The sequence below is a fragment of the Sus scrofa genome, chromosome 14, assembly GCF_000003025.6.
Source record: "Sus scrofa isolate TJ Tabasco breed Duroc chromosome 14, Sscrofa11.1, whole genome shotgun sequence".
NCBI classification, from domain to species: domain Eukaryota; kingdom Metazoa; phylum Chordata; class Mammalia; order Artiodactyla; family Suidae; genus Sus; species Sus scrofa.
The window spans coordinates 100,692,470-100,711,776 of NC_010456.5; the positions used below are offsets into that span (position 1 = coordinate 100,692,470).

The 19,307-nt window shown below is 37.8% G+C and overlaps 1 protein-coding gene across 2 annotated transcripts in view; it reads left to right on the forward strand.

The window, feature by feature from the left end:
• Nucleotides 1–17,760, forward strand: part of LOC100156277 (lipase member N) — a 31,367-nt gene extending 13,607 nt beyond the window's left edge. For both annotated transcript variants that reach the window (XM_021073255.1, XM_021073254.1), the window contains exons 6-14: nucleotides 1,118–1,233; nucleotides 2,049–2,166; nucleotides 4,344–4,542; nucleotides 6,164–6,273; nucleotides 9,093–9,229; nucleotides 11,003–11,149; nucleotides 12,593–12,664; nucleotides 13,218–13,289; nucleotides 16,613–17,760. In XM_021073255.1, the coding sequence (XP_020928914.1) occupies nucleotides 1,126–1,233; nucleotides 2,049–2,166; nucleotides 4,344–4,542; nucleotides 6,164–6,273; nucleotides 9,093–9,229; nucleotides 11,003–11,149; nucleotides 12,593–12,664; nucleotides 13,218–13,289; nucleotides 16,613–16,846 (1,197 nt within the window). In that variant the 5' untranslated portion in view covers nucleotides 1,118–1,125 and the 3' untranslated portion in view covers nucleotides 16,847–17,760. The remainder of the gene's footprint in view (nucleotides 1–1,117; nucleotides 1,234–2,048; nucleotides 2,167–4,343; nucleotides 4,543–6,163; nucleotides 6,274–9,092; nucleotides 9,230–11,002; nucleotides 11,150–12,592; nucleotides 12,665–13,217; nucleotides 13,290–16,612) is intronic.

A 19,307-nucleotide genomic window follows, 5' to 3' on the forward strand; every position in this document is an offset into this window, starting at 1 on the left:
TCGTTGATAAAATGAGGATAATAATAGTAGCTATTTCATGGCATTTCTTTGAGGTTTAAATTACATGCGAAGCATTTAGACTAGTGTCTGGCACAAGCCAAGTCCTCGATAGCTTTGTTAGTCTCAAAAATGTTTTAAATTATATAACATGATAAATGGAAAATCATCTTCAACCAGATAGCAAATTTGTGGAAAGCTGTTGAACTTCAGAAGTAAATTCTGCATTTCTAGAAGTCTATAATTAAGTTGTTACAGCAAAGACTCTCTAATATTACTCTTATTCATTTTTAGATTTTTAAAAATCAGTGAAAGAGCTTACATTGTGCTCAGTGCTTTATGTATCACTGAATCTTCCCTGTAACCCTTTAAGAAAGGTTACATTATTATATTAATGTTACCAGCAGGAAAACTGAGAGACAAAGCTATTAAGTAACTTGCCCCAAATCAGAAATCTCCTTCATGGTTAAGGCTGGACCTCAAACTCAGGCCATTAGGCGACAACGCCCGGTGATGAATTCTCTGCATGATTGTTGGCCTGCTTTGAAGAGACATGCTTTTAAGCCATGCCAAGAAAGAGACACGGCACATTTAAATGTGCAAAATTTGCCTTTAGGTGTTCACAGAAATAATCACATCATTAGAAATGGATCATAAGCTTGTTTGTTTGGTTGAAGCTTCATTGTTCAGTGCTGTTTTTTGGTGTGTGGAATGCTGGGCAAGACTAGAGGGTACTTCCACTTTAGCTTTGCCACTGTATGAAACTTTTCTCCTGAATCCTTATGTATTCTGGCAATTCACAGGCAAACATAAACTTAAAATAATTGGAAAAAATGGATTAAATAAGAGAAAAAATAAGCGTTTGTACTAGATTAAATTCATTTCCTTTTTAAAACTGGACTATGTCAGGGCAGTTCTATGTGAAAAAAAAATCAATTAATAGTGCTTGAAGTTAGCTCATTGTATTTGCTCCTTTCCAGACTGTTTCAGCTTTCTCGGGATGTTGGTCAAGCTTTCATTAAGGGATTATTTTATTTCATTAATCGACTTTGACGTATAGATAATACATGTTTATACATGCTGTATAAATAATCTGCGGTTATTGAATGTATCATGCCAGGCATTTCCATGATGTGGCTGTTTTTAACAACAACCTATTTGATTTGTGGAACTTTAAATGCTGGTGGATACTTTAATTTGGAAAAAGAAGCAAATCCTGAAGTGTGGATGAATATTGTAAGTGATGGACAATCCCAAAGAACATCAAATAAAGCAGATTAATGGGTTGTGTTATTATTAAAGTTCCTGTCATAGCAGAAAATCTCTGATAAGAAAACATAAAACAGGTGATTTTTAACATTCTCCAAGAATCAAGCTAGGTAGATCTCTTTTGGATGTGTAAGTAATATAGTCTAATAATATAAAGTAGAATTTTATCATTTGGCGATAACCTCCTCTTTCGAATTTAGACTCTAAGAATACTAAAAATTACATTTTAAGTCCTCTGGATGACACATATGACTGCCCTCTACTGGACTATGGTCCTGTTATCCTTAAACCAAGAGGGATCTCAAAAGACCGTTCACTTGAGAATATAGTTTTGTCAGGAGTTACCACTGTGGTGCAGTGAGTTAATGATCCAGGCTGTCTCTGTTGAGGTGCAGGTTTTATTCCACAGCACAGCACAGTGGGACAGGGGGTTAAGGATTCAGCGTTGCTGTAGCTATGGCACAGCGTATTTGATCCCTGGCCTGGGAACTTCCATACGCTGTGGGTGCTGCTAAAAAAAAGAAATGGGGAGAAGAAGAATGGGTCATTGCTAGATATTATCTCCACCCCCCTCAAAAAAATTTACCACTAGCAGACATTTTCTAATAGTCTAATTATTTTTTTATCAAGACCTCAAGCAGTAAATTAATTTTACATTTCCGTGGGGCTACAGATTTCAGATAATTTACCCAAATAAGCACACACAAAGTGCTTTTTTCTAGTTCCTGTTGATAACCTTTTAGAGAAGATGTTTAGCTAACGCCTCTCTTTCTCCTGGGCAGAGTGAAATCATTGAGTACAATGGCTACCCCAGTGAGGAGTATGAAGTCACCACTCAAGATGGATACATACTCAGCATCAACAGAATTCCTCATGGCCGAAGAGACACTAAGAACACAGGTACAAAATGTGTTTCTCCTGAGAAAGAGTGCTGCACAAGATTAAAGTTTAGTGCTGGTTGCCCATTAAGACAGTCCCTGAATTATAAAAGTTGGTTTGAATTTTGAGTTAGTCTTTAAATAGTTAACAGGAAGTCTCATTCTTTTCCAATTCTCTGAAGACAGGCAAAAACCTAAAAATACACAGGGCAAGACAGATCTTGTTGATTGCCACCAGGTATGCTTCTCAGGGAGTAAATGCAAAGGTGGGGCCTATCCTTTGCTGATTTCTCATGTGGAAAATTGCTATATTTTGGGAAAGTGGATTTCATCACTGTTGGAGAGAGATTGGCTGGGTTGTATGAAGTTGGTTGTGGGGTGTCCCCAAAGAGTCTCACCCAGCCCTCTTAGAATCCATAGGCCTCCCTCTGCAGGATTAAAAACATCAAATTCAATGACAGTGGCATTTCTGAGACTTTTCCAGGAAAGAAAACTTTAAAATTCATGTATGTTTTTACCTGAGAGAAAGACAGTTTGTGTGATGAAAGGGTATGGGGTTATAAAGGCTTCACTCTAGAATGAGGGACCAGCCATGCCAAACATAGGAATTATACTCTTTGTATGGGAAAACATAACTGCAGAGCCTTCAAGAGTTTTGCAGTGAAAGAATGGGAGTGGGATGTGGGTAGGGTTACCAGATAAAATATAAGATGTCCAGTTAAAGGTGAATTACAGATAAGATCAGGTGAGGAGATACACACACACACACACACACACACACACACACACACATAATCCCAGTTTATACTTACATGGTAAAGTTCTTCATTGTTAACCAGAAATTCAAATGTAATAAAGCATCCTGGGCCTTTTTGTTTATCTTTGTTTATTGCTAAATCTGGCAACACAAAAGATAGGAGTAGAGGTGGGATTTGAAACATAGAAGAGCATTTTTACAGGAAAGGCTGTGCTTAAGGAGGGAGAATTTGAGGGGATATTTGGAATTAAGTGCTATTTATTAGTTCTAAATTGTTCTAAGTATTGTTCTAAATGCTTTATATGAATTAAATCAGTTAAGCTTCACAGCAGTCCTATGATAATTGTTATCATTTTACAGATGATGAAACTGTAGTAAAATAAGTTATGTAAGAGGCTCAAGCTCACACAAATAACAACTGACAGGACCAGAATTCAAACCCAAGCAGACTGACTCCAGAGCCGGTTAACTATTAAATATAGCCTCCTAACTATTAAATTATAGAAACTTCCATCCTGGTTCTTCATTCTCCTCTCCCTGAATACTCTCTCCATCAGAAATTTGAGAATTGGCAGGAGGATGAATTTACTATTACGGTTTTCAGATGCTTTTCAGTGGGCAGAGGCTGGGGGATTTGATTGGAAGTTTGACGAGTAACTATTCATTATCCATTTATATTCATCTCCCCTTCCCCACGACTGCATCAAACGTGATCACTTTCAGGCCTTTGCAAGGCAAACCCAGGAGATATATAAATGTGAATACTTAGTGCAGAGCAGTTACAAGCACCTGCTTTAGCACGAAAGAAAATTGGCCTTGAGTCCTGGCCCTGCACCTTGTCAGCTAGATAACCCCTTAGGAAAAAGTTACTTAGTTACTTTAAGGCTCCACATCTATAAAAGGAAGATTCCCGCTGTGGCACAGTGGGTTAAGAATCTGTCTACAGCAGCTTGGCTTGCTGCAGAGGCATGGGTTTGATCCCTGGCCAGGCACAGTGGGTTAAAGAATCAGACAATGCCACAGCTGTGGCATAGGTCACAGCTATGGCTCAGATTCAATCCCTGGCTCAGAAACTTCCATGTGTCATGAATGCAACCATAAAAAATTTTTAAAATAAAAAAATGAAATGAGGATCCTCAAAGTCAGAGCTACTTTATAAACTTAATTTAGAATTTAATAAACTAGTAATGTCAACATACAACAGGCACAAAGTATGTACTCAGGAAACAAGTTGTGTGATTGCAGTGTTCTACACTAAGGACAAGGGGAAAAGTTAATGCTATTTCGGGTTTTGCTTTTTCTGGTAGAGAGAGAGAGAGAGAGAGAGAGAGTGTGTGTGTGTGTGTGTGTGTGTGTGTGTGTGTGTGTGTGTTTCTATCATGTTCTCGAGATACTCTGTTTATTATAAATTTCTCTCTGTCTTCCTTCCTCCCTCCCTTCAGGTACCCGGCCAGTTGTATACATGCAGCATGCCCTGTTTGCAGACAGTGCCTCCTGGCTTCAGAATTTTGCCAATGGCAGCCTTGGATTCCTTCTAGCAGATGCAGGTTATGATGTTTGGATGGGAAACAGCCGGGGGAACACTTGGTCAAGAAGACACAAAACACTCTCACTGACTCAAGAGGAATTCTGGGCCTTTAGGTAAACAGTATCCAAGAAAAATCATGAAGGCAATTTGAGACAGGTCCTTTAAATATAATAGTGTGGATAGTATTAATAATTACGCATGGGATATTTGGAGTCACACAGCCCCTTGTTTTCTCTGCTAACATCTCAAAGGAGATAAGTAGCAAGAAGCTTTGGTTTTCACTGATTCTCCCACAAGCGAATTATAGCATTTGAACACACTATTGTATCCAATACTATACATTATAAGTATGTCCTAGGGGACAGCTCAGGAAAATTCCTAAGACCAATGCATGTACTCACTTAACCAATGTTTGTTGAGTGCCTGCTGTGTGCACTGTTCTAGGCCCTGAACTTTCAAGAGCGAACAAAGTCCTTGCCCTCTCAAGGCTTACATCCATCCTAGTGATGCTATTACACATTTTCTCTTAGCGAGTCAATCAGTTTTGCAAAGACAATGTGTATCAGTGTTATATTTTACCTAAAGAAACTGTGGTTGAGAATATATAGAACACAGTTTTCAGGAAAACTCTAATATGAGATCTTCGGAATCTTGTTAATGGGCAGTAGACAAGAATCTTTTGATATGCTGACTGCTTCTTTTAGTGCAAGTGTTTTCTGCTGTCACCAGAGGACAGGCTGATGCCTTCAATGGACTTCCTTTCTCAGGCTTAAGCTTCCTGTCAGTTTGCAAAACTGCTGTGAGAACAGAACCATGTTAATGCAATATTCAGTACCTTCTGACAAGTTGGAAGGAAAGGAAGATGAGACTAAATTGTTAGGGCCAGAGCTTTTGGCTAGGGGCAAGCTTTGGGAAATATTTCGTGTCCTTGGTCCTTGGCTTAAAGCTTGGATCTTATACACCATAAAGCATCACAACCATTCTCTTCTGTTGGGAAGTAGAAATCTATATTTCTTCTCATATTCTTTTAATAAACAGGCTCTTAGCTCAGGAGGTACCTGACTCAACTACATGTTATTTAGGCCTTTTTTGTTGTTGTTGTTCTCTTGTATTAATGCTGGATGAACTGGTTCTATAGGATTTTGGTATATATTAAATATATCTCTATTTGGACAGAAATATTAGTAATAGCAACATCTGATTGAGTGCCTAATAGCAGCCAGAGTCATTCCTTTAATGCTATGTAAGTCCTGTAGCAACCCTACCATATTAATTTTACAGGTGAGGAAACTTAAGTTCAGAGCATTAAGTAACTAATGGAAAGTTACTCAACTAGTGCATGGTAGAATCATGATTTACAACCAGTTCTGTTCCCAAAGCTGGCTATTAAGTGGCCCTAAGAGTCTTGAAGTCCCCTGGGGGAGCATGAAGTAGAGGCATGCATCCAGGTGGGGAAGAGGCAGCAAAAGAAATGCAAAGGAAGGGAATGAAGAAGAGGAATGGCAAGACTGTCAGATAATGGGATTACACAAATCTAGAAGTCATTCCTGTTCTTAGAAAGTAATACACATAGATGCAGCAAACAAAACTACAATAGCGTACATGTAACAGGGTAAATGATGAAACACAAGTAAGTGGACAGCACAGAATTCTGTGTGTAAAAAATAAGTGAAGGAGTGCTCTGAATTTTAAACTTAGTTGGGAGTATTTATATGGCCCTGTTTTATTTTGCAGCTTTGATGAAATGGCCAAATATGATCTCCCAGGAATAGTAGACTTCATTGTAAATAAAACTGGTCAGGAGAAGTTGTATTTCGTTGGACATTCACTTGGTACTACAATAGGTATGTTCACAAGGGTCAACATTTTACAAGAGGGTTAGCACCATGCAAGAGTTTATCTTTAGATTGAAACAGAGTAACTATTTGCATTTACAATGTCCCTAATTCGCCATCCTGTGCTATGCTGTGAACCTGAATTCCACAGACTGTGAGTTTTACAGGACAAATCTTTCTTCCATGCCCAGCAGCACATTTGTAATGGTGATGTGATTTCCCAGGAATAACATGTGCCCAGAATCAAAAGAAGTATTTCCAAAGAATAAGTCTCTATTGACTCACAGACTTTGGAAAACTTATGGTTTCCAAAGGAGACAGTTTGGGGGGTGGGGGAATGCTGGGAGTGTGGGAAGGAAATACTATAAAACTGGATTGTGATGATCATTGTACAACTATAAATGTAATAAATTCATTGAGTAATAAAAAAAAAAAAAAAGAATAAGTCTCTAGGTCTTCTCCGAGCTGAAAAAGTAAAGTCAAATGCCATGAAATATCCTTGAAGAATGTTAAAGATGCATCAATCATACATTCCTCACAACCCATATGGGATTTTAAAAATAAAAAAGAGAGGCTTATATTCGTATTTGAACAAATTGAAAAGATATGGTCACATTTTGTTTGTGAATCAGAACACCAGTGCTTACATAATAAATAAACTGGGCTTATCCATTTAGTGTATGATTTAATATTCAATGGAATAGCAATTAAGTGTAAGCACTATGTGGAAAGATTTTGAAAAGTCCAAGAAATGTTCTTTGAATATGTATTTCTTATAGATTTTTAAAAAAGAAATCAATAATCAAGCTCTGAATAAAAATTTAAGGGAAACTATATTATTAAAAATATGAATTTGTTAGTAAAGTTTCCAATTTTAATTGGGTTTTGTGAAAATACAATATTTTAGTTTGAGTGAAACTGTGCAAGAGGCAATAAATATTCTTATGGTAGTAAGAATCATCACCATTATCATAAAGAGCAAGCATGTATTTACCAGTGCTTTATATTGCTAGCTTGCAAGTTTAGAATTGTCAGTGAACATCAGAGAAAATATACTAAAAGAGTATCAAAGAATTAATAATAGGACTCTACTCCCCCTAAAAAAAAAAAATCTATCAGTAACAGGAAAATGATTATTCCATAAAAGCTATCATTTAGGAGCATTCACTGCATTTAGGACCCTCTGTTCAGGACTTTTCCTGCAATATCTCTCACTAAGCTTCAGAACAATCCTACCATTATTATTTTTATCTCATAGAAGAGGAGATAGAATTTCAGAGAAATTAAGTGTCTCTTTCAAGACCTGCTAACTCACAGGAGAGAGTACACAGATTCAAACCAGGTCATTTTGACTTCACCAATGGGTTACTTGGGTGCTGTGCAGAAACTGCATGGAGAAGGATGGCTTGAATGGGGTCTAGAAATGTGGTCAAGACTTAGATATGTTCTCATATCTGATTGGCAAAGAAAACAGAAAATCTGATCATCAGGGCTCTGCATTGCATTTAGGGCATGAAATTTTTCAGTGAGCACTATTTGCACTTGAGCAGAGAAATTTTTGTTATGTGGGAAGGATCCACTCCTCATAGGACCTTTAACAAGCCAACCCACTTAAAAACTATTGGGCTCTCCAACCAATATGATCATTGAAAAACTCACCTCCACGCATTTCTTGACATCTTCTGGAGGAAACTATGATGCCTGTTTCAGTCTTTGTATCTATTACTCACAGTTCATTTTCTGGCTAAGACTGTTTCAATATTTCAACAAAAAATTCAGAGAAAAAAAAACCCCTCTGCTATGGCTACACACACACACACACACACACACACACACACACACACACACACAGTGGAGGGGGCCTGGTAAAGCACAAACACACAGGTCCTCCACATAGCCTTTTCGATGTGGGGCTGACCTCCACCCTCATCCTCACAGTGCTGGATATGAGTGCAGTGCTAGTACTGAAAGACCAGGGCAGATGAAGATATTCAGTCCTTACTGGGACCACTGTGGACCAAAGGAAATCTCTTTCCCTTTTGGAAGCAGGGAGGATTGTGAAGGTTTGGTAAGCATCCAGTGAAGCACTGGAAGCAATGAAATCTCATCCCACTGTGAGAAAGGAAAACTGTGGGATAACTGGGTGAAAGTATAGAAAGAGCCTTTTTTTTTTTTTTTTTGCTTTTTAGGGCCACACCCTAGGCATATGGAGGTTCCCAGGCTAGGTGTCTAATCGGAGCTATAGCTGCCGGCCACAGCCACAGCAACACCAGATCCAAGCTGTGTCTGTGACCTACACCACAGCTCACGGCAACACTGGATCCTTAACCCACTGAGCAAGGTCAGGGATCGAACCCGCAACCTCATGGTTTAGAGTTGGGTTTGTTTCTGCTGTGCCATGCTGGGAACTCCAGAAAGAGCCTCTTGATTCACCTCCCACGAACTGATTATGGAATTCTTGGGGCTTTGTGACTTACTCCAGCATCTAGGAGTTGGGGGTAAAGTAACAACATTGCTAGCACTTACTCCATGCTTGGGAATTGAGAGTGTCCCCAGTTCACTTGGCTGGAGTTGCTTTAGCTGCTTATCCCTCACTTTCCCCCACCAGGTTAAATTATCCAGAATTAGAGAAAATAGAGTCTTGAGAGCAGAAAAGGCTGAAGGCAGATTCTCTTTGCAGAATGACTTGAAAGAGTTTCCCAGTTCATCCCAAAGGTCATTGCAGTAGAATGATAAATACGACAAAGCAGAGCCCCACTTCTATTAGTAGAAACATTGCCTAAGGGTTGCTAATATTTATAAGACTATCTTGTTTCCTGTTCTCTCAGGGTTTGTAGCCTTTGCCACCATACCTGAGCTGGCACAGAGAATCAAAATGAATTTTGCCTTGGGTCCTACGATCTCACTCAAATACACCATGGGCATTTTTACCAGACTTTTCCTACTTCCAAATTCTGCAATCAAGGTAGGCTCTTCCTTCTGCCAAAATATATATGAGGATCTCTTATCTGATGATAAGTCCTTATTATTTTAAAATCTATTATGAAGTCCAAGTTGGACATTTAGATGAAATCTATAGAAAACAGACCCTGCAACCATGTGCTTGTGTGTGTGTGTGTCTGTGTGTGTGTTATCTATGCCACAGTCTCTACAGTTTCCATATAGAATGCCCTATACTCCGTCATTAACAGACCTGAGTATAAATCAGAATTTCCAGGTAAGCTGCGTGGTATGTCAGTTTATGGTCTATCTACAATTTTCCTTCTTCCATTCTTGTTTCACTGGGCATGTCAATGAATTCAGTGTCCAAAGGAAAGATATTTTTCAAGTTACATGTGAGCCTTGACCTCTTTGATATAAAGTAAGCCTGAATAACATACCCCTTACCTTACTGGAATTTGCTCTAATTTACTAAAGTTAAGATTCCAAAGCCTATATATCTTATAGCTCCATTATTTCTTCAAATGTTTATTGGTTATTTTCCAAGTATTGGAAAAGTAGTTTGATGATCAATTGTGAATTTGGGGTTTTATTCATTAAAATTTTTTTTTCTATTTGCTTTCTGTTTCTCTAAAAAAAGTTCATTCCCACAATGAACGTAGTATTTTATCTACTGTCTTTAATGAAATTTGAGGTGAAAGATAAAACAAATGTTTGCAAATTAGGACATCACATTAATTCATATGTAAAATGAGGTCCTGGTTTGAGATGGAGAGGTAAGAATGGAAAAAACAATTGTGAGCTAACACAAGGAAGATCTTCCATGAAGCCTAATAATTGGTTTGATAGTAGTTTTACTGGATTGTTTATTGTAAGCTCAAGTGATGTAACTTGCCTTTTGTGTGCTTACTAGTTCTATTTCAAACTGTATTGATATCAGTTAATTTTGAATGATTTTTACATTTGGGCAGAGTTGAGCAGACAAATTTGTTATGTTAAATTCAGAGACAAACGCACCTAATTGCTACATATGTCAGTTTTGCACATGTATTGCTTTGCCTCCACAGGTCTGTCTGAGGCAAACGTTGTCCCTGACTTATTTCAGTTTCTTATTCCCTATTGTCAAATATTCTGCCACTTTAAGTCTCATTCTCTGACCCTGCCCACCATTTCATAATATCTGTTGCCCCCAGAAGCTCTGATCCTCCCATCAGAGATCCCCACGCAAGCCTACTGCTTTTTCAAGCCCTAGAAGCTTTAACTGTGCTGCCTCCACATCAATTTTTCCTGTCCATTAGCACCCTCTCCTCAGTGCACCATCCTCTAATTTTCACTGTAAAAGCTGGCTAATCTGGGACACTGCTAGCAAGGTGATGTGTACATGAATAATAGGGGAAAATCCTGCTTTTTCTTCCTGCTGTTCCAGGCAATATTTGACCTTAAGGAGAAGCTGTTCTACCTTTCTTGCCAATCAATGAGAAATATAGGCAATAGCTGATTGGATATAGTAAAGAAGAGCTTTCACATGGAGAAATTAGTTAATTGGGGTTTGAGGGTCCTCACTACAATCTCCTTGTATTTTATGTTTGATTATCTTCCTTGGGTGGAGATGGAGTCATAAATAGTTACTTTTCCTGAATGGCTTGGCCCCCTTGGCCAAAAGAGCAAACAAATATACAAATACAATTACATCCCCATTCACAAATGTAAGAATCCTCATTCCTGGGAAGAAGGGAAAGTCAAGAAGTCTGACAATTATTCCCAAAAGGATAATTCTGTTTTGTTTTTATTTTTACAGAAATTTTTTGGTACCAAAGGTGTCTTTTTAGAAGATAAAGCAAGGAAGTCATCTTCTATCAAACTCTGCAACAATAAAATATTATGGGTGATATGTAGTGAGATTATGTCCTTATGGGCTGGATTCAATAAGAAAAATATGAATATGGTATGTATAATGATTTCCATTTGGAAATTCTTTTAGGTGCTTTTAGAAATTCCAGCTTTTCTTTGATTCTTTTTGATGTATCTATTATACTTCATAAATTATAAAATAGTCTAAACTCTTATTAGATGGAGATTTGCTATGCATGGATTAGGTATTCAGTGGACCATGAATGTAAAGACTGGGAAGGAAATAGGCAGCTTCATCTTTTCATCCCTGATCACGTAGGAAAATAGATGTTTCACTCTAGATCATGGTTTCATGTGCTCATAATCAGCCAGCCCTTACTACAGTCAACTTGATTTTATTATACAGTGCATTAAAAATTAAAATAAAGTCCTAGAAGAAAGAAGGGAATTACATACAAGCATTGGACTTATTCCTTGTGTGCCTTCACTTGTTGGGAGACTTTAGCCTCAAATATAACTCATCACTTAACTTGGAACATGCAAGACAGAATAGAATGGAGATGTACTCCCTCTCCTGTGAATAAGCAGACAGCCTGGTTCATCAACTCTGTTTCCTGTTATTGAGAATTCAAGAAGGAGGAGTTCACACTTGCAGACTAGTGTGATTGAAGAGTTGCCCTTGTCATATTGCAAATGGCAACCAATGAAACTGTTACAATGAAGCTAGTCTCAAAATCAATTTTCTCTGAAAGCCCACCCTATCCTCATTCTTTAAGAGGCCAAGTTGTGTTAGAGTGAAAACCTTGAGGCACAATTGTTGAAAAACTGCTCATTCAAAACTGCACATTTTTTATAGCTCCTCTTATTGGTTTCATTACATTCTAAGCCACAGAATTATCACTACTATTTTATCTCTATAATTTTCATCTCTATAATATTTATGGGAATTGAAGTACAGTGCATCTAGAAGTGATCAGCTTTTAGCTTTTCTTTGGCAATATTTTATTTTATCCTTACAAGAGCCCAGCAAATTGGTAGCATGATTTTAACCATGTCCATTTAGTAGATGAAAATGCAGAAACTCAAAGATGATAAATAACTTCCTGAAAGTCACAAAGCTTATCATAAACAAAATTAGGTCCTGAGCTCCAGGATTTTTGATCTACTGATTTGTGATCATGTCCGTCTGTGCAATAATATACACCACCTCCCTCACTTGCACAGAGTGCCTTTCTTGGTCTCTTTGCTCCATGTTGCCCATTGTTACCTCTTCTACTTCGCAATAGGCAAATTACCCCACAGCTTCAGAGCTGATACACGTTTGCTCTCAAGCAGCCCAGGCCATCAGCCAGCCCATGGTTCATTCACATTCACGTTTCTGACATGAATTTGTAATTATGCAGGTGTTCTGTCTCGCCATTTTCACAACCCCAGTGTTTGTTGACTGAATGTTAGCATAATTGTTCTCTGCTCCTGAAAGGTATTGTTCATTCCCTTGGGTGGTTATTGCTGTAACACGTGTCTTGTTTCTCTTCAGAGCCGAATGGATGTTTATATGTCCCATGCTCCCACGGGATCATCCGTACAGAACATCCTGCATATAAAACAGGTACTGTCTTTGTCATAGAGAACAATTCCAATCCTTATTTTCATTATCCATGCAAGAACCAAGTTAGCATTCCTATCTAAGAAGCTTAGTAGCTGGCTTCTATTTTGTCCTTGTCACCATCTTTATCATTTAATTTCCCTGGATCTTAAGAGAAACAACAAGTCATGGTACAGACCAAGTAGATGGCGTAGTTGAACACCATTTTAATTAAGAGCTTGTGAAATAGGCCCTGAGCTAAAATGGAAGTTAAACTGGAAGGTAGAGCTTCAGGAGAACCGAGCCTTCCCTATAGAGAAACACATCTGAGATTTGACTTCTCCCTAATATCTTGGTTTTCCATTAGTTTCTCCCCTCGAACCAAGAAGATCATTGCTTCCCTCTGTTGACCTTGCTTTTCAAAGTGGTAAAAATGTATTAATAATCTTCTGGTGAGCCAGAAGCCTTGTTTTCTTCCCAGTGTATAATATTTTTCTAAGGGTTGCTGTTAACGATTGTGCTGCCTACTCTGAATATTTATTTATTTATTTTTTTGTCCATAAAACATTTGATTCAGCTTTATCAGTCTGATGAATTCAGAGCTTATGACTGGGGAAGTGAAGCTGAGAACATGCGTCATTACAATCAGGTGAGCTACTTAGAATGACTTCAGAAGGGTAGGGGTTTTGTTTTTGTTTTGTTTTGTTTTTTTGGAAAAAAAAATTATATTAAGAAGTTATTTGAGAGTAAAAAGAATTCTACCTGGCAATTGGTGACACTCACATTAGTAGAAAGAATTTTTTAAAAAAATGTCTAGCTTTAAGATGTATTCATTGCAGAAAATCTAGAAATAAAAGAAACATGTACTAAGGAAATTAAATCATTTATAACCCCTCCACCCAAAGATAACTAGATGTATCAATATTTTATTACATGTATCCCAATCTTCTCAGCATCATTGCTTTTCCACAAATTTTAATCTTGTTTTTTCCTTTATGGTCATGGAAAGACATAATCAACATTACTGGGTTGTTTTTAACATAGTTTCAATGCCTGCATAATAGTGAAAATGGTTTTATTAAAAATTTAGAAAGTAAATAAATACATATTTCTTGATACCAACAGAAAAAAGTAGGATTCCACATAAAAGTTAAGAGTATTACCTACCTATATAGAGTTGAGTCTTACGGCATCTTTTTCCCTCTAACTTTACACATCATAACTTATGGACCCATTTAGCCCTCCTGTACTTTTCACCAATCCTGTTGCCACCATTTCTTTTCCCAAGATCATGGACTGGGTTTCCTACTGAGGACTAAACACATTGAATTTTTCCAGTGTCTTCTCAGACTGACATTTAAGGTGATTAGTGTAAGTGTAGATGGACTGAGTTGCTTCTGAACATCAGAACAGTCAGTTTCTCAGTAATATACTGAATTGTTAGAGAAATGACCCTAATAGCCTTTAAGACGACAGTGAGAGTTACGTTATATTTTTGTTTTTAATCAATCAAATTAAGATGATATTGACATACAATAAAATTCACTGATTTTATGTATCCAACCCAGTGTTTTGACAAATACACTCATTCATGTAACCACACCACAAACAACAGACAGAACATTTTCATCATCCACAAAATTTTCTCCTGCTCCTCAATTTAGCAGGTGATGAAAATGCTCTGTATCTTGTTTGTAAAATCAGTGAATTTTATTGTATATGCACAAATGCATGTATTTACAAATGCTTGGAAAAAAGCCAAACAGATAACAAATGTTAAAGTGGTTTTCAAAGAGAGGAAGAAAGAAAGAGTGAAGTGGGTGGACATGAAAGAGTAAAGGAGGATTTCATTTTGGATTTTACATACTTCTGCCTTCTTTCATTATGTTTAATGAGCATGTTATATTTATGTATTGTTTATGAGTCAAGAAAATAAATTTAAAAATTACACACACAAGACCATTTTATGGTCACGTTCCATTTTTTCGGTTTTACCGAGGTAAAACTGACCAAAAAGGTTTAAGAGTCAAGTGTACAACGTGATGACAGGTATATGAGAGTGTAAATGTCCTTAGACTTTATTCATGGAAGACTGGTCCTACCCTACTCCAGGCCAATCCAGTGTTATTCGGTTTGGATTTTAGCTCATTGGAAGTCAATTTTTATTATAGTCTAGCCTCAACAGTTTGTCCTTTCTTTAAGTTCCCAGCACAATCTGTGTCTACTTTGTGTTTTTTTTCTGAGAATTGGAGGATTGACCCATGTAAGCATCATGAGGGTAGGCATTTCCTTCTGTTTTGTTCACCCTCGTTTTCTCATTTGGCAGAGTACCTAGAACTTAGTGGCCTCTCAATGCATCTTTGTTGCAGGAATGAAATTTCTTAACCTCCCTCTTACCCACCTTGAAATGTCTCTGTCCTCTTGATTCTCTCCTTCCTTTCAAATTCAGAAAATGAAGGTCCCCTTATTATCCAAGTTACCTGGGCTTATGCCCCTGACTCCATCTCCCCTCATCTCTTCCTCCCAGTTCTTTTTAGTCTCTTAAATGAACTCCTGTCCATTGTGAACAACAAAAAAACTTTTCTCAACCCATTAATCCTATCAAGTCATCCTTCCATCACTCTGTTTTTAATCAACATTTTTTTTTAATACTTAAAAGGGCTGATTCTCTCATCTTCCCCTCTTCTACCTACTCCTAAACCCTGGAAAATGTAGTTTTTACTTTTTTTTCTTTTTCTTTTTTTCATTCTTAGGTTTGCATATGTAGCATATAGAAGTTCCCAGGGTAGGGGTTGAATCGGTTCTGTAGCTGCCTGCCACAGCCACAGCCACAGCCACAGCCACAGCAATGTAAGATCTGAGCTGCATTTGTGACCTACACCACAGCTCATGGCAACCTTCGATCCTTAACCCACTGAGCAAGGCCAGGGATCATGAATACTAGTCAGATTCATTACCGCTGAGCCACAATGGGAACTCCCTGGAAAATGTAGTTTTGGTCTTCATCTTTTTATTATAGCTACTATATTTAAAATTACCTGTTGTTTTAACTGCCAAATTTAATTGCCTATTCTCACCTTCAAACATACATATTAGTTACCACAGTCTCCTTACAATTTACCTCGTCCCCCAACTTGGGAGATCATAATACAATGATCTTTATTTTTTTTTTTCTTTCCCTTTTTCATTTCTCCCTTTATCCTCTCACTGACTACTCTCTATGCCTCTAAATTTGCTCTCAAATTGTCAGAATTCCTCCAAAATTCCTCGCATCTCTCTCCCCTTTGTCTTTGGAGAATTTAGCCGTCCCTTCAGTTACCACCTTCTGTGGATCATCCAAACCGCTTTTCTAGATTTTTTTAAGACCCATTTCCAACCTAGTCCTTATTCAAGTTACCCCACAAATTGATGGATATTCAGTCATCCTAAGACAGAGCTCCAAGAAATGACCCTGCCTTGTCTCCAAAACCTGTGAAATATGTCCAAGAACCTTAGCCTAACATTTAGTCCATCACTGTCTGTAATCTTACATCCTACTGTATTCCCTCATATATTTTCTTTCCTGGGTACAATGGACATTTTGCCATTTCTGACCATTGCATACATGCTCTTCCTGCCTGCTAGCAAGCCCTCTAACCCTCTTTCTTATCTGTAAAATTCAACAATCCCTCAAGAGTTATTTCAAATTACTGCTCTTTTTATGAAGCTCCGGTTGGAAATAATTTCTTCATTGTCTTCACTTACATTGCATTTGGGGAATGTATTATAGCTTTCACCATCCCCTCCTTTGTACACAAATGTTTATTTAGCCATCTTGCCTTGTACCTTCATACTCCTTGAAGACAGGGTCCATTGCATGCTTTCTTCCTATGGTCATAGTTAATGCTTATTTAGCAGCTCCCGACTTATGTGAAGTCAGTGGTTGTTATGAGGAGCTTCTTCTCATGAACTTCCTTTCTCTTTCTTCCATAGAGTCGTCCCCCACTATATGACCTGACTGCCATGGAAGTACCTACTGCTATTTGGGCTGGAGGAAACGATGTCCTTGTAACACCCCAGGACGTGGCCAGGATACTCCCCCAAATCAAGAATCTCCGTTACTTCAAACTGTTGCCAGATTGGAACCACTTTGATTTCATCTGGGGCCTTGATGCTGCTCAACGGGTGTACAGTAAAATCATAGACTTGATGAAGTTATATCCCTAACAGAAATACATCTACTTGCTTCCAAGCCCATAGCAGGCTTTGGAGAAACTACTTATCAGCAGTGAAGCCTACAGCCTTCACCCTGTTGCCATTGCTGAAGGATTCCCTGGTAGCAGCATCCCTTTGGGGAGTTGTTTCAACTGTGCTGCTCTTTCTCTAAGAAATGTCCACATTTGAAATCTCAGACTCTCTTGCTGTCAGTTAGGGCTAGGTCCTTTTTTTCATCTACAATGATCTTCTCTGTGAACTTGTGGGAGGAGTTAAAATAGGTCCTTCTCTTCCCTATTTCAAAAATATATACAGTGTTTCATGCAAATGATACCCATTCCCCATTCCCTTTGTCAAAGGATTGAATATAAACATAGGGGTGCTGGCATAGAGAGAAAGACCTTGTCAAGGCAGCAATTTGGGAATATATTTTGGGTGGCTGTGCTCTCATGGCTTTCCTGAAATCACAATTAGGGCAACAGTCATTATGGTCCTCTATAAACAAGCCATAAAATAAGCGCTGGCCCACACAATGCATGAAAAAAATAGCAGAATTGAAAGCTGACCAAATTTAAGTGTTCTAAGAATTTGTTTTATTGTTACAAGCTGTAAACTGGGGGTTGGGCAAGGAAAACAAAATTGGGAAGGACTAGGATAAGCTGAATTTCTAGTTATTAAAATTATTCGCTATAGGTCACTGTCTTTAAAGCAAGGTTAAATTAATAAAGCTCTCTGAAAAAAATGTCCTAGAACTCATAGACAGTAGGCAACAGTCTTAAGTTATAACATGAGAGTTCATTCTCTCTTGTTTTGCCCTAAAGATAGATTGATCAGCCATCATGTCTTCTAGCAAAGTAGAATTTATATGACTGAATTTGTAGTCATTAACCTTTCTTTTTTTTCTTTCCTTTTCTTTCTTTCTTTCTTTTTTTTTTTTTTTTTTTTTTTTTTTTTTTTTTTTTTTTTTTTGCTTTTTAGGGCCACACCCACGGCATATGGAAGTTCCCAGGTTAGGGGTTGAATCGTAGCTACAGCTGCCAGCCTACACCACAGCTCATGGTAACACCAGATCCTTAACCCACTGAGCAATGCCAGGAACTGAACTGGCATCCTCATGGATACTAGTCGGGTTTGTTACCGCTGAGCCACAACAGAACTCCTTGTACCCATTAACCTTCAAAGCAGTTTCCAGAAAGCCTAGTTTAGGACCAGCAAGAGAGGCAGTGGGAAATTCCAAAGTCTTGCTCTATTTCAGTCCCTAAATGATGTCAGTCTTTGATTCTAAGAATTAATACAGAGTTCTAAGAATAGCATGAAGTTTTAGTGCCAGTTCCACATCCCTGAATGGTATGAACTTGGAAAAGTCCTTTGCCTTCTATGAAGATGTAATTAATGGAAAACTGATTATGATACTCAAGGAATCATAAATAATACACATAAATACCTTCAACAGTTTTTTTTTTAACTTAAAACAGATAAATGTAAGTTAGTTCAAAAATACTTGCTTATAGGATCAAGGTCTTTGGATGTTGAACACCATGTAATCATTCTTCAATAAAAATCCAAAATTGATCATTTTTAACTTTTAGTTTTGTCTCTTTAAAAGGGATAAAAATGTTTAAAACTTGGGGAGCAATTTTAGTTGCAAACCCTTTTATATTTTTATAATATTTATTTACCAAGATTAGACTAATTTTTTCACAATTTCTTGTGACTAACATCTATTGAGCTCTTTCAAAGATTACACAGTAGTTTTCATACAAGAAATACATTTTTAATCACATTTAATTAAATTAACCACAATTTATTAAGTAACTTAACTAATGTAACAAATAGAACAGGCATAAATAAATCTGAGAACTCATATGTAACTCTTAGTAAGCATATGATTTGACTGGAAGTAGTAGTAGGAAGTGACTGTAACAGATTAGCCTCCTAGTTATGAACATTTAGGAGGCATTGGACATCAGTCAATATATTAGAGAGAAGAGGGCATTGGTGAATATAGGAATCTGGTTAGGTGGAGGTCAGTTAAGAGAGCTCCTATGGAATTTGTCTTTTTCAGCTATTGCCACAACAATGCTGTGTAATAAACAGTCGTGAACAACTCCATGGCTTACCATGTTTTTTTATGCTCACAAGTCTGCAGTTTGGCTGGTTTGGCTGGGCGTTAGACTGAGATCACCTGGGCTTGACTCAAAGCTGTGGTCTGCGCCACATCTTCTCTTCATTCTGGAACTAGCAGCTCTCAAGGTTATATTCCTCACATGACAGATCCCAAGAGCACAAGAAGGCAACTAGATCACCAGCATATTTGAATCTCTGCTTGTTCACACTCCTTTGGCTAATTCAGATCACATAACTGAGCCTGGCCTCTGTGGGGTGGAATAGTCTGCTTCACCTGCAGTAGGAGGCTGTAAACCACATGGCAAAGAGTGTGGATATAAAATACTATTGCATGAGAGTGCAGAAT